The sequence below is a fragment of the Pollicipes pollicipes genome, unplaced genomic scaffold (genome assembly GCF_011947565.3).
Source record: "Pollicipes pollicipes isolate AB1234 unplaced genomic scaffold, Ppol_2.1 Scaffold_6686;HRSCAF=7923_pilon_pilon_pilon, whole genome shotgun sequence".
Taxonomy (NCBI): domain Eukaryota; kingdom Metazoa; phylum Arthropoda; class Thecostraca; order Pollicipedomorpha; family Pollicipedidae; genus Pollicipes; species Pollicipes pollicipes.
In genome coordinates, this window is record NW_023596921.1 from 34,345,991 (window position 1) to 34,361,097 (window position 15,107).

Sequence of the window (15,107 nt, forward strand, 5' to 3'; positions counted from 1 at the left end):
TGCCGTTGGTTATGTGCTTGTCGTGAGAAGCTCATCGGCTTGAAGGACATAGCTAATCGTCAATTTTTTTTTAGGCACCGCACGGCTTTTCCGAGGATATACCATGAAGGGCATCCCTGGAAGAAGCGTTAGAAAGACCTGCCGGTCGAGAAAGTTCATTTGTGGATACCCGAACTGTACGTTGGGAGGTCAACGGAGGGTGTTGAAGCGACCAGGAGCGGATCAGAAGGGGCACGTGGTCATGCCCATTTGGACCCCGAGGGGCCCTTGGCTGCGAAGGGCCCATAACCGGCCGAACAGATTCAGGTTTTTCACCCAAACGCAACAAAATTAAAGGCCTTTGGGCTCCCACGCGACCAAGAATACTCGCAAGCGAAAGTGATAGGCCTTAACCTGCCGGGGTATTCTCGTTTGTTCAGGGGCCATTCACGTTAGTCTCGGTTAACCTACCGACACACTCACGATGTGCCCATGGGCCCTGCACATTGGTCTAAGACTCTTCCAATTCTCCGTTATTGCTTAGGGCCCCACGCCCCTGTTGGAGGCCCATCTGTTAACCTCCTGGGGCACACTCGGTCGTTCGGGGCCCTTCAAATTAACCTGTTCGGGCACACTAGATTGTTCGGGGTCCCTGCACATTGGATTTTGATATTTGAATGTAGGGCCCTACGCTCCTGTTGGGGGCCATCTGATAGCATGCTCGGATACAGTCGATCTTAAGGGCACCATCCAAACTGGATTTCGAGTACTTCGTTTTTGATAGAGAGTCCTACGCTCCTGTCGGGGGCCCTATCTGATAGCCTGCTTGGAGCACACTCGATCGTTTGGGGCTGTCTGTATTAGGTATTGGGTACTTCCTGTTTGAATGGAGGAACGTACGCTCTTATCGTATCTGTTAATCTGCTCCGGCCCGCTCGATCATTTAGGAGCCTTCCACATTGTGTTGTGAGCATTTCTTAGTTGAACGGAGTGTCCTATGCTCTTGTCGGGAGCCATCTTTGTTAATCTGCTCTTACCTATCTGTTAGACCTATTTTTATTGCCTGCGGGTATGATTTTGTGGAATTTTTGTTTCGACAGTGCGTCGTGCCTGCTGGTAAGATACACCCACCTGCTATTTTTCTAAACAAATTTTTTCCCGTATGTCTCGTGTTTTGCGGTACTTGCTACCGTGTCAAACCGTTAGCAATTGAAGCGCCTAAGAGGATTGGGTGTAAATACTTTGACGTGATATCGGAGGTAGGCATCTGTGAGGGTCTCTGAGAGTCGGACTGTTGCAAAAGTGAAAACAAGTAGGCTGCTGTCCCGACACTGTCCATCTCAGAACAGCGTCAGCTGTTGGACATGGCAAACATGTTCGGCTCTGAGTTACGCCAGTATCTCCTCCTCCGTCATGAAACGGAGCCCAAGGGCGAAAATGGTACCTTTTTTGTTGTTTCTTGCCTAGCGAAGGAACATTTTTACCTATTATACTTACACAATATTCGGTGCTTTGCAATAGGGTTTTAGTTTGTGCACGCGTGGTTGTTCTGACGACGAGCATTCCGTTTGATGGAGCTTTAATTTGGAGATCGCAGGGGTTCGCGGATATCCTCAATTTGTTTTTATTGCCAGAAAACGTTTATTTCGAAATCAGACGTTCCCGTTACGAGGCTGCACTACGACGCAAGAGCCGATTGGGTCAAGAATGGGCTCACAGCTATGACGACCTCTGCTCATGATCAAGCAAGGGTCAGCGGTAGATCGAGCAGGCACCGGAGTGGTCGAAGTCGGACGAGGGTCGGAGTTAGAGACGTTGGGCGGAAGGATGGGAGCAGTCCAGAAGTTGTGGCAGAAGTGTCCAAACCAATGAAACGGGTCTGGGGCGCGAGAGGGTCATCAGATGAAGAGGCGGCCGAAGCTGGACTAGCGGCACTGCCGTCGTCGCTAGCCATGGAAGTACCTACGTCAGAGGCCGAGTTGGAATCCGAGACAGTTTCGTCCCTCCTGTACCTACCACGCCTCCCCATAGCCGGGAGCGGGAAGAGGCGAACATAAACTTAGTGAGAAGGTGTATGTTTGAAATGAGTGCTCACCGAAAACAGATATTTAGCTCAGCGAACACTTCCATTACCGTGCTGCCATCTCTCGGCGATATTTAGGTGACTATGAGTGAATGCAATGGAGGCGATTTTCTCATGAGGAGCATATTCACGAAATAAAAAATATGTTGCGTGGAGCAGTCTTTTTCATTTATAAGTAAACCAATAGTCGTAAGCGAGCTTATTTCATTGGATCTGATGCTTGCTTTAATATCTCCGAACGTTGGAAGATCTCCGCCTTAAGACGCGAGTGGCAAAGTGAGGAGCGTTGGAGGTACAACGTTGTAAAGCTGCGTGATGCTTTACATGAGGCGCCCCCTGCCCGCCTCCGCCCCCACGCGCGACAGAGCTAGGGCAAGCGTTTACGGCTCGCCGGTAGCACGTATTTTGTGAAGCAAGTTTAGATCGCCGTTGGTAGAACTGACTGGCAGCAGACCAGTCTAGTTCCTCACGCACGGCCGAAATATGATCTCAGTTGCGACGGCCGGAGATAACGCGCAGCGCAAAGTTCAAGATCTTTTAGGGGCGTTGTTTGTTTTCTCCGATCCGTTGCCACAGACGGCGAGGCAATGTCGGCCGTAAAAGAGGACCAAGGCATTGACCAGGGCAGGCAGAAGGTCAGGCGGGATCTGATGACGCACGTGGAACAGCCCGATGAGGATACCGCTGCTTTTTGGACGAAGACAGATACGTGGGAGACCAGGTGAGGTGATTGTCAACAGTGTACCAAGGCTCCTCACGGTGGGGTCCTCACGCATTGCGTCGTCGCGGAACCGAAAGGCCGCAATTTTGACGGCAACCACAGACAGCATGCTCCGTTTTACCAGTATTTACTTTCCAGACCGTGGGAGTGGAATCAGATGTCAAAAACCTCAAGTGTCTGTTCCATTGAAGCAGTGAGCTGTCGGAGGCAGTCCGTTTTCCAGGTAACGAAACTTGGATATCGTCAGTGTACTGAACCACGTGCGCGCCGAGGGCGAACGGGGACGTAACGTTGGCAGGAATATGGAAGAGGGGTGGGACAAAAGAGGATCCTTGGAATACACCGATAGGATTGGCAGGGGCTTGGAAAGGTGTCGGTTATCACGCCAATCAAAACTACATGCACATTGGGTATGACCAGGAAGGTAAGAAGGGATCCAGGTAGGATCGATAGAATAGGCTTGAAGTTTGTGAGAAGCTTTGTGTGGTCGATTGCATCAAAATATCTGGAAAGATACAGAAAGCAGAACACGGTAAGTTCCTGTTCGTCAGTGACACCAAGGATATAGTCAGATACAGTAAGGAGCGTGGCTTCTGGGGAGAGTCGGGAGCGAAAACCGTGCTGGGATGAGGCATGTCGATTTCGGGCCATTTAGGAATAAAGTTGTCCCACTAAACTTTCTCAATCTTTCTCAAGCTTTGCAGAACACATTGGAGTACATTTTGTAGGTAATCTTGCCAGTAATGACACTCCGTTATTGGGCAGGCAAATTTGGCAGCGCAATTCCTGCGCTCCAATAGGCAATGGTCATTATGCCCATCAGGTCCAAACATAACTGCGTAAAGGAGCTGTCGCATCTGCACATAGGAGGCCGCCGAATAGCAGCTTTCGGGCCCACATACAGAACGAAAGGCACAAGCGATTCAAATCCAGATGACCTTGAATTTAAAGTGAAAATGTCGATGTCAGACACTGCACTTTACGATTTACAGGCGCGCCCACCCTTAACAGGCGTTTTACCCACACTTCGAGGAAGTCCAGTATTCAAATCCCATGTTTCATAATAGACAGCAACCCAACCCCACCAGTCATTCAGCTGGTGGGGTTGGGTTGGAGTCTCTATCTTGGAGCTCAGTCTCTATCTTGGAGCGTTGGGCAGCCGTTACGCCGTGACGAGCCCCCGGGTACTGCGTGCACGAGCGCCCCGCTGTTCACGGCGAGAGCATCTGCGCCGTTCCGCCCGCGAATCACGACACTGACCGAGCGCCAGACGTCTGGGACGCCAGATGCCATCTCGAACGCTCTAACTACGCGTCACGTTAAAACGCGAGAAGTGAGCCAGGGCGCGAAATCAGGCCGGGCTCCTGGCGGTGCGGCCGCCGCAGAGCAGTTGAGAACAGTTCGGCAGTTTACTTCGGCAGTTCGGCCAGGACCGCGCTAAACAAGTCTTTTCCCAAGTATCGAAGCATACCACACCCAACAGCAAGACGTATAAAAGTGTATTGACGCAAAGCACGTTTCGATGGACGGGAAGCACGAGCACAAGCGGAGCGGTGCACGTGCGCGCCACCTGGCGCCGGCCCAGGGCATCGGCTCGACGCGTCGGCTTGTGTCCGGCGACACGCGCCCTGCGACAGGAGATCCGTCGTGACGCGTCCAGAGTATGTACAAAACCAGCTACAGCACAGCACATTCGCAGCACGCGCCACTCACTCGGTGTTAAGATGCCAAAAGGCGGTCAATTAAGATATAAGATAGATGATTTGCACCAGGTCGATGATTGTCTACAGTTCACACGTGGTCTAAAAGGCCATGGCTTCATGCCCCTCCCTCCGCTTCGCCACTCCCACCCTACCCCAAATAAGCAGCGCACCAAGCGGTCCAAGAGTTCCCAAGCTTGTGGGAATTCGGAGACACCGCGGTCACACGGGATCTGCACATGGCACATATATCGCACGAATTCCACCGATCCAGCCAGCATAACAAAGACGACGCCCTTGTCGAGACGGCCAACAGCACAGGCGCCGACACCGCCACTGCCACGACGGCAAGCGCAGAACTAGGTCAACGGGCGAGCGCATCGCTATTACCATGCGTACGCTCTATTCCACGGCGGTACCTACTCGCGTCATCATCTAATCGCAAACTAACCGAAATGACCAAGAATGCACAGACGCCATGAGGCACCCACCCACACGAGCGGATGAGAAGCGGTATGATAACGCAGCGCGCCTTGCTCGCCGGGCGAGACGCGCGGACGAGCGTGACGCCAGTGCCGCCACCTTGCGGCGGCCGGGTGAGATCGCAGTGCGCTCGGCGGCCGCCCGGATCACGACACGCTGGAGATGGCGTTGTGGGGGGAGCCCATCTGCGTGAGCACCTTGTCCAACCACTGGAGCGGCCCGTGCAGGTGGATCTCGATCCAGCAGGGCGTGGACGTCACGTCCTGGCGGTGGTACTCGGCGCCCCAGCCCTTCACGAACGACATCCTGCAAAGGCAGACGGCCCTGGCGTCACACCACGAGATAATACACATTTTCACTGATCTTGGGCTCGGAGTACGAACGCCGGGTGTTATTGCTTGATGAGTCGCGGGGCTTCGGGCGCTTTCACTGTGCCGTCGTGAAGCCCGGTGCGTCAGTCGTCATGAACTTAGCACAAAATGACACAGACTTGTACAAAACATTCTTGTTCTCTGGTAAACCAGATAAACCAGAGAATTTGTTTTAAATTAACGCTTTAACAACCGCATGCACGTTACCAAAAGTTAACTTGCCAGCGATTGACCGTATCAGGACGATTTCACACCGCGCAAAGCTCGCTTCCTGAATGCGAAGCCTACATGGGCTAATTGGGTACATGCGCCAAGCGTGCTAGCGATCAGTGCGCTGCCAACGACACATCACGGCCGTCTGTGACAGGGATTATATTTTCGTTCTCGGGCCGAGTGACACCGCCAGAGCGTCAGAACCCCCCCATGCTGAGTGATCGCAATTCCAGCGTGTAACAGAATCGTTCTACCTGAGAACAACGGCACGTGGACCAAAACATACGTTTGTGAAAAGACGGCCTTTTCCACGTACCGACGAACCGCCGAGCAGCTCCCCCACACGACCTTGTTTCTCGCAATACGCCCCCCCCCCCTTCCGATCACCACCACCCGCGATAGCGGTGCGAATTGGCCGGCAGTCCTACGCCCCTCACCTGATGGTGCACATCTTGGTCAGCTCGAACACGGCCTCGTAGCCGTGGTTGACGCTTTGCGAGAGCAACTGAGCGAATTCCTGGTTGTTGAAGATCTTGAGGCTGCAGCCGGCCGGGATCTTACAGACGGTCGACGGATGGAAGCCGTGGTGGTGGTTGCAGTTGCGGGACTGCACGAAGATGGCCGAGTCGGAGAGACACTCGGCGTACACCTCACCGCCCACGTAGTACAGGTGCACGCCTGGAGGGAGACGGCGACCGGCGTCACGCCCGGCACCTCGGACGGGGTTTCAGCATGCCACACCGCCGGCAGCCGCCGTCAACGGTCAGGCAAAGGCCGCGAAACTGCGCATCAGGGCTTCGTCCGAGCGCCTCTGGCTCGCGGCATACAAAATACGCTCAATCGAAATCGAAACTATAAATGCATTACCGTTCCACATTACCAGCGACCAGTGAAAACTCAAGGATTTACAGAACTAATGGCCGGAATCAGATCACTGAGTTATCGCCGATACTCCATGGCAAATGATAAAAGATTGCGCAACCAGCATAGGCGTTCAGAAATTAAAAACGAAACATCTCACAGCGAGAAGATTTTTACGGAATTAAGCACAAGAGTGGGTGGCAAAATTGACATCCAAAACAGAAGCGTTGCGCCGGAGGACCGCCTCATCTCGAAAGCACCATGTTTGCGTCATTAACAGAATCCAACGCCCCATCGGGCTTCCGCCGCCTACTCGGAGTTGACAGCTGCCGACCGCCCTCAGCCAAACACACGTGCACGCCACAGAAGGACCATGTCACCGGCGGCGGTGGCGCCACCGCCGCCGCCGCCGGGGGAAGGGGGGGGGGGCTGACCTTTGCCGATGTGTTTGCGCGTGCTCTCGATGGTTGAGTTGCGGTTGACGTTGGACAGCTGGCCGAGGCAGAAGCGGTCCGCCTTGTTGTTGGGGTCGGTGAAGCCGTCCACCACGACCGAGTGGACGGCCGCGTGGAACACCTCGCCCACGCGGTTGTTCAGCTCGTAGTAGGCGATGCTCGACCAGCAATTCGGCTCCTGCAGCGGGAGGACAAACGTGAGTCGATGCCACAGCGGGGGGGGGGGGGGAAGAATGTGCGTGCAGCTTTTGCGGGGTACGACAGGGACAGCGGGGGTCGCTGAGCACATGCACGGGAGGAAAATGAAAACAATGCGGGGAAAGTCTGAGCGCTATGCTTGATGAACAGCAGAAGCCGCATTGCATGGGCGTACGTCTGAGCGTTTGGTCGCGTTTTGCGGTGAGAGCGCTCCGTAATTGGAGGCTGCAGACCGCTAATGGTCTCGTGGTCGAATGTTTGAAATTTCGTGCACTGGGTTTCGAAAGCATGCCAGACTCGCCAATGATACGTTTTAAGTAATTGGAGTGGAGCCTGTTTACGACCCTGTGATTGGTGGACACGTAGGGAATGCGATGGGCTTGGTTTTCTTTCAACGAACGAGGGATACGTCCGGAATGCGACGGCCGTCTGAGCCCCGTTCAGATCCGACATAAAAACCAGCCCCAGACTCACTGGTCGTGATCTGTTAACGTGCTGGAAGGAGCGCTGTGCCTTTCAAGGCTATTGATTGGTCATGTTCGAAATGTGGCCAGAGCAACGTTTGAAATCGGGCCGGGATAACCTTGCGAAGATGGGGTGCCCCAGCGATGGCGAGCGATCTCGTTCACACCGAACTTCGACATTGCAATTCCTGATCGGCACACACTGAACAGATACATGAGCAGCCCCGTTTCAAACGCGAACCAGCACACCGGACCTACAATCGGTCCCATCTCAAATGCTCAGTGTCTTCGGCCCAGCCAGTTGCTGGTTCGTCGTTTGGCCCTGGCTGAGTGAGCGGCTGAGTGAGCGGTCACCACCACGGCACGCCGCGGACCGCACCTGGAATGTGATGGGCTGCACGTCTGTGGGGATGAGCGTGCTGGTGCTGGTGTCCATGCGCGTGGAGCCGCCCGCCACGGCCGAGGCGGGACCCTCGTCCTGCTGACTGTAGGCAGGCGGCGGGGTGCCGGCCTGTAGGCCGAACGGCGACTGCGGGTCCGACGCCACCGAGCTCGGCGAGCCCACCGACCTGCCGGGCGGGCCGCGGCGGCGTCACGCGCGTCGCACAGAGGCCGACGCGGTCAGAGCGACACGGCACGTCCACACACGCCGCGCCGGCCAGCGCGAGGCCGAGGGCAACACCGTCACACCGCACCGGCGCCGAGCACCACGCGGCAGCGCGGGACGGCACCGGCGAGACAGTGCCGCCGCAGGGGCCGTACGGTACAGAAGTGGACTAGGGCGCCGCGCCGCTTCAGACTGCTGAGTAAGGAAAGACGATGTGGACACGCGCCTTCACAGCTCCCGTGCGACAGGGCGAGAGACGGATCACACACATCAGGGCACGTACAACGGTTTTTGACGTGTCCCCAGGATGCAACAAGCAAAGCACGACGGAAAAATGGCAGTCTATCCATCAATCTCGTTGGACATGTCACCACTAGGGATTTCCAAGATCATCGCGGCACGAATCGCTCACAGTAAGGAAACGAAATTATCACACGATAGTTAACGCAACCGCAAGCGTGCATTCAGTAGAGGTCAAATGCTCACGGGATGGAGGAGAGCGGGGAGGGCGCCCCGTTGGGCGGCGAGCTCGGCTGGCCGAAGCCCTGGCTGCCGAAGCTGACATTGTGCGGCATCATGGGCTCGGGAAGTGGCGGCGGCGGCGGCTGGAACTGCAGCATCGAGTGGCCGGGCGCGAACTCGCTGTGGCGCGGCACCAGAACCGGCGGCAGCACTGCCGACAGCGGCGCAGTGTCAGTCTACATACGTGCCGGGACCGGCATGGGAGAGCGCAGTAACGTATCAGAGCGGGAGTTGCGCTATCGACGTGAAGGCCAGGGTTAGATTCACAGTACTGCAGACGGGAGAGGACGGCGCCCCCAGCGGCACTTCGTCGGCTGGGCCCCGAGAATACGGAGACAACGGCGATGTGACTGTTTCCAGGTCACAGCGCTGCTGAAAGGAACGTGGGAGCGCCATGGCTACAGTGCAAACTTTTACAGTCACACAGTCCCGTTAGTCAGTTGCAGGGGGCGGGGGGGGGGGGGGGGGGTTTGCGGGACGGAGCGGGGAACACGAGAAGAGTGCGCTCGGGTGGCGGACTGCCGCTACGAGCAGGGTGACGGCGCGGGAAGATGGCGAGCAGGATCACAGTGAGGGAAGATGAACAGTGTCATAGTGTGGGAAAATGAGCAGTATCAGCGCGGGAAGATGTGCAGTGGCACACAGTGCAGGACGATTACCAGTGTCACAGTGTGGGAAGATTAGCATTGACATACAGTGCAGGAAGATTACCAGTGTCACACAATACGGGAAGATTACCAGTGTCACACAGCGCGTGAAGATAAGCAGTGTCACAGCGCGAGAAAACGAGCGATGTCAAAGATTGCGGGAAGATGGGCAGTGTCACAGCGCGGGAAGATGAACAGTGTTACAGCGCGGGAAGATGAGCAGTGTCACACAGTGCGGGAAGATGAGCAGTGCCACAGCGCGGGAAGACGAGCAGTGTCACAGCACGGGAAGACGGCGAGCAGGGTCACAGCTCAGGAAGACGTCGACAAGGATCACAACGCAGGAAGGCGGCGAGCAGGGTCAGTGTGGGAAGACAGCGAACGGGGTTACAGAGCGGGAAGATGTTTAGCACTGTCACAGCATGGGAAGACGATGAACAGTGTTACAACGCACGAGAGATGGCAGAGAGCTATCCCCAGCGAAAGAACATCCCAGACGATAGAGTACCGCCGGAATATCAGGCCTGTGTTGGGGCAGGGTGGCAGCAGCAGTGCCGACAGGATCTGGTACGCCCCCGCCCCGGGCCCGGGCGACGCTGACTCACCCAGGCACGCCACGGGGGTCGGAGGTGGCGCCAGGTCGTCGTTAACGGTGGCGTACAGGCAATGTTGACGCGCGTGGGTAATGCGGGGTGAGTGCATGCCAGCACGCACAAATGGAAATGACTCCGGCCCAATAGTTGGTTGAAGGTATACACTATGAGGAAAGGATACGTTTTAGGAGTGAGCATTCATTTGTGCACGAATGACGTCGAAATGACACCTCACGAAGGTAAGAAACAAGACCTCGTACGCTCCTGGCAAAGTCGTGCCAGTGACGTGTGCAGACCTTACGGCAGAACAACATTGATTCCAGATAAAGGCCTCCTTTGCACCATGCAGGATAACTGAATTTCATATCTAGGGGAAATTTGAATTGTGACGGATGAAGTCTAGCGCGATTGCTATGGCGAAGGTTACACCAACTATGCCTGCTTATGTGAAAATACATTTGTCATGATCAAATCACATCAAATCAAAGTACGATCTGTTTTTCGGGACACATTCATCATCATCTTTAGCTGAAGTGATGGTGTACAACAATATGCTGAAGTGATAGTGTGCAACAATATGCTTTTGTACGAGGTTTTGACTGTAATGATTCTAACTGCACCATGCACACATCTGATACAGCTGTCCACCACCACCAGTTGAAACAGTATGATTGATGCAATTCTCACTGAAGATGAATGTGTGACAATCTGCCAATTCCCACCATTCCTTCCAGCTGTAGTGGTCGTGAATTCACAAAACTTTATAATGAAACAATGCCACAACATGCGCACCAGACAACCTGTTCACAACACTCCGTGCAAAGCGCACTACAAACGCGTCCTGTGCCGCCGGCGCCTGCAGCAGCAGCAGCCACCGAGCCGCGCGCGGCCCCCTCACCGGGACTCTCGACGCGCCGGTAGTGGTACGGGTTGATGCAAACGTCCTTCTGCTTGGCCGTGAAGGGGTAGGCGCAGTCCTCGACCGGCTTCAGCTCGTGGTGCGACTGCAGGTCGGGCCAGCGCCAGACGCGGCAGTAGATCACGTGCGGCAGGCCCTTGCGATGGGACACCTGAGACCGGACCGGGCCGGCGCGTCAGGCGGGGCCGCTCCCCAGGCAGGTGGGGGGACAGTTTGTCAGGCGGCCATGGCTCGTCCAGCCAATTGGACAGAAGGAAAACAGCTCGTCAGACGTGAGGCGGATCATCAGAAGGGGCGTGGCTCGTCAGGAGGAGCATGCTCATCAGGAGGGTCGCGTTTCGTCAGGTGGAGGGGGGGGGGGGGGGGAGGGGACGGGTAGTCAGGAAGGCCACAGTTCATCAGGCAGGGTACCATCGTGCCACATACGGCCCCAAGGCTGCCAGCCTGGCTTAAGTTACCTTTTAGACACATTAAATGTCACGAAGAACTATTGATTCATGTTTTACCTGACAAAAGCAGACAGTTCAACCAGGCCCCCTGATCCCTGCAGTCCCATCTCTCCCTGCTTCCCTCACCTGCAGTCGGCCGTCCAGGCTCCGCGCGATGGTGACGCACTTGGTGCGCTGTCCAGGCTTGCTGAGCGCATTCTCCAGGTCCTCCAGTGCACCCTTGGTCTTCTTCAGCTTCTTGACAAGTGCATCCACTGCCTTCTCAGCCCATTTCTCCTCCTCGTCACCCTGCTTCCAGCCCAGCAGCTTCTTCACAGCTGGACTGGTAAATGTGAACAGGCTGTTCAGGCCTGACATTGTGCCTGATACTCACTCTGTGGGACAGAAGCAGGAAGTCATATTTGAGGCTGGATTTCTTATCCAGATTTGCATACAAGGCCCTGTGATGTGGAGATTGAATTATAAAGATTTGTACACATCCATTAAAATTGGTACAAACTAGTGCTTTGTGTGCAAAGATATGTTGCAAAGTTTGGCATAGTCATGACCTTCACCAATGAATGCTTACCAATAATCAGTACTGCCACAAAAATACTGGCATGCTTATGATAAACTGATTTATGCCCTGTATTCCAAAGAATTACAGGTCAACTGTAAAATCACATTGATAAATATGTCACAAAATGTGAGCTATGTCACAAACTTCAAAAAAAGGATTCAAACCTGTGGTTCATCCTGTTGTCAGCACTGGTCCCTGCATCAACTAAATTTTTGTTTCAGCATGGTATTTATTTTTCCCAACATCTTATTTTGAGATAAAGTCTGAGCTATGTTGTTATGCTGCCCAAATCATCAGTGAAATGACTGATTCCATAAACTAGTGCCAGGATGCTTTCATATCCCATCAGAATCAGAAACAATGCCAAAAACTATGACTCAGGACTGGTTTCCGGCAAAGCAGGATCAAACACAAATTGGGAAGGAATATAATTTTGGGAAGCATATGGTCTGGACCAATTACAGAATAAGCCAAAGAGCAAAACATGCATAGTTTGACATCCAACAGAAGTTTAACTTATCCCCTTTGACAACATTCTATTATAACTTGTGCACCTAGCATTACATTTTCACTTCTTTCTACACCTGTAGTCTAAGGTAAGCTGGCAGTATCACCTCCTGCCCTGCTACAAGCACTGTCTTACTTCTACTTCTCTAAGTTAGAAAAATGCTTTAAAAAACAACACTGACACCAGCATTCACATGTGACTGCATGCAATGAATACAGAGTTTGGATTATTACCTACACCAGACCAAGACCAAAAGTTAGTTAATTTAGACTTGAAACAATGATATTGCAAAAATATAGCTACATAGCTACAATATTTTGGGCACACAAATCAACTGTTGCAATTTCACAACAGGCCAAGTACATGCATGTGGTTATGCAAAATGAGTTAAAGGAACAATGAAAAATGACTGAAGCTGCATGCAAAATACCCTAACAAATCAATTCCTCCTCAGTTTTAGCCCACTTGCCTCTCAAAGTTGGAGAGGGATCCATGAAGAGAACATGACCATTTTCTGGCATACTTGGTCCCAAGCAATCTATGGATTATAAAAACTTCAAAAGAAAGTACCTACTGAACATTCGCTGTACCTTTGCTAAACAATACCAGTTAAAGAAGCATGATTTTTTGCACTTTGCTTTAGCACTGGCACAGAATTTCTGTGAATGTAGCCATTGTGAATGAGCAGCATAATTTTGGCAATCTTTCAGGTAATTTTTGCAAAATCAGCCTTTCTTGATTAAAATGCAAAACAAAGTTTTGGACAATGCTGGCATCAACATATCTTGCTAGATCTTTGAGAAATCTGTATTACTAGAGGCATGGAAATATGCAGAATACAAATGTTCAATATCTATCTAGATACATATATATATATATATATATATATATATATATATATATATATATATATATATGCAGAAAATACTTCATGTATATACATGAAAGGTACATAAGCACTTCATGGAAGTTTGTGAACCTTTTTTGAGGAAGTTCACAAGCATGTTCATAAAAAGAAGTTGTGAACCATGTTGACAACACATCAACACTAGAACCGCCAGCCCAAAGCACAGGGTTAGTGACACATGCAACATAAGCTAAAAATCATCCCAAATATATAAAATGTAGCTCACAACAGCAACCAAGTAGTGAGAAAGTACAATATGCAGTACTGGCTAAAATTGGACATGAATACATCATTCAACAGACTTTGGGTGATGAATCAGAAGGCGCTATCAGGATACTCCGCCTCAGGTGTCTAACACTATGACTCAACATCACAATCACTGTGCTGCCGGTCACTTACTTATCCCTCACTTTCGAAAACGCCGACTTACAACTGCGACCGATACACCCAAGCCCTGGTGAGTAACTGGCGGCACTCATCGGCTTTCCCGCGAAGGCTGCCCGCTAGATTTTCGGGTGATTCATGCCTGGCACAACCATGGCGACGGGGTCAAACAACCCAGGCAGCCCCGCGGACCATAACCACATTTACCAACTATCACCTATCACCATAACACTCGCACATCCTGGAAATTCCTCACGTATGTCCGCCTACGGCAGCTTACCTCACACAGGTTGCGAGAAAATTTACTATGCAGGCCAGCGCACGGTTCCGCGAACCCCACCAGTCTCACCGAGGCCAACGCCGCCGCTGCTCCTTGGGCGCCGCGACTCCCAAGGTTGTTTACACACAGCATGCTCCTAATTTGAATAAACTTCTGCTGTTTGTAAATCTTAACAGCCTAAAAAATACTTTTTGATCCAAAAGGTAATCCTGTGACGGAATACTTTCCCTGGACCCCATGTGTGAGCAATATTAGCCAGAACTATGTTTGTGTAGTGGTCATCCGCAGCATCTGGACGGCGCCGGCTCGTCGTGACTCCGCCTAGCTGGCGCCAGCAGGCGTCACCACTGTCGCCTGAATGTCGCTGCGATCGCGGGGATGTCTGGTTGAACGCTGCTGGTTGTAGCCGTAACGCGTAGACCCGGCGGATCAAAACAAATGCACGGGAAAGCTCAGGGACAGCATTTCGAGACTGCAGGACTCTGAAAGGACTGCATTGTACGACAACGCAAAATCTACACGGGAACCACTCACCGGGTGGTTATTGAAAACCCACAGCAGAGGGGTGCATATATATGCTTTTCGCAGTTTTATATCCTTGTCTCGCAACCAGTCTCGGGCGGCATCACTGGGGGGTGTAGGGGAACGTATTCCCGTAATAATAGGAAATCAACAATACTTTTGCCTGGAGACATTATACGGAAATAATTAGCCCGAAGCACCTTGCGTCGTTCTCAATTCCCCTGTTGTGAGCTGGTGATTCAGACCAAGGCTGCGGCTTGCCTGACTGAAAACGGCACTAATGGACGAGAAACAGGTGCTCCTGGAAACAAACGGAACTTATCTGCCCTCTCTTCCCATACTTCACCCTGCATCCCCGTGCCTCCTCGCATCAACGTGAGCGTGTCGCGAGCGTCAGCCGTCCGTAGACTTAAGGCCGCGTCGGTTGGAATCTCCGCGAGTACTTTTACCACTCTGATCCGGTTTTCCCGATCCAGATCCGGTTTCCGATGCTAGATAACGTTGGTAAAGATAGCAGCTGTTCGAAATTCATCTTCAGCAGTAGGAATCGACGGCCCATCGATTTTGTCGAAACTTGTCCCAACGTGGCCCGTAGCATTCTAACTCGTCACAAAAAGGCATTTCGCGAGGCGAGGCATCAAATGGTCTCCCCTCCACACGCAAAAAGCTAAACCGTTAAATA

At 52.7% G+C, this 15,107-nt stretch overlaps 1 protein-coding gene across 2 annotated transcripts; it reads right to left on the bottom strand.

Annotated features, from left to right (window-relative positions):
• Positions 1-4,265: 4,265 nt before the first annotated feature.
• LOC119107565 (protein mothers against dpp) lies at positions 4,266-14,011 on the bottom strand. Of its 2 annotated transcripts, none has more exons than XM_037231051.1 (8): positions 13,904-14,011; positions 11,392-11,639; positions 10,796-10,967; positions 8,622-8,808; positions 7,908-8,097; positions 6,846-7,044; positions 5,988-6,228; positions 4,266-5,272 (listed from the first exon to the last, which is right to left on the bottom strand). In XM_037231051.1, the coding sequence occupies exons 2-8, from the start codon at positions 11,620-11,622 to the stop codon at positions 5,113-5,115; spliced, it is 1,380 nt and encodes a 459-aa protein (XP_037086946.1). In that variant the 5' UTR covers positions 11,623-11,639; positions 13,904-14,011; the 3' UTR covers positions 4,266-5,112. The 2 variants fall into 2 exon arrangements, with proteins under 2 accessions (XP_037086946.1, XP_037086947.1); XM_037231052.1 differs by lacking the exon at positions 13,904-14,011 and adding an exon at positions 13,639-13,878.
• Between the last annotated feature and the right edge of the window lie 1,096 nt (positions 14,012-15,107).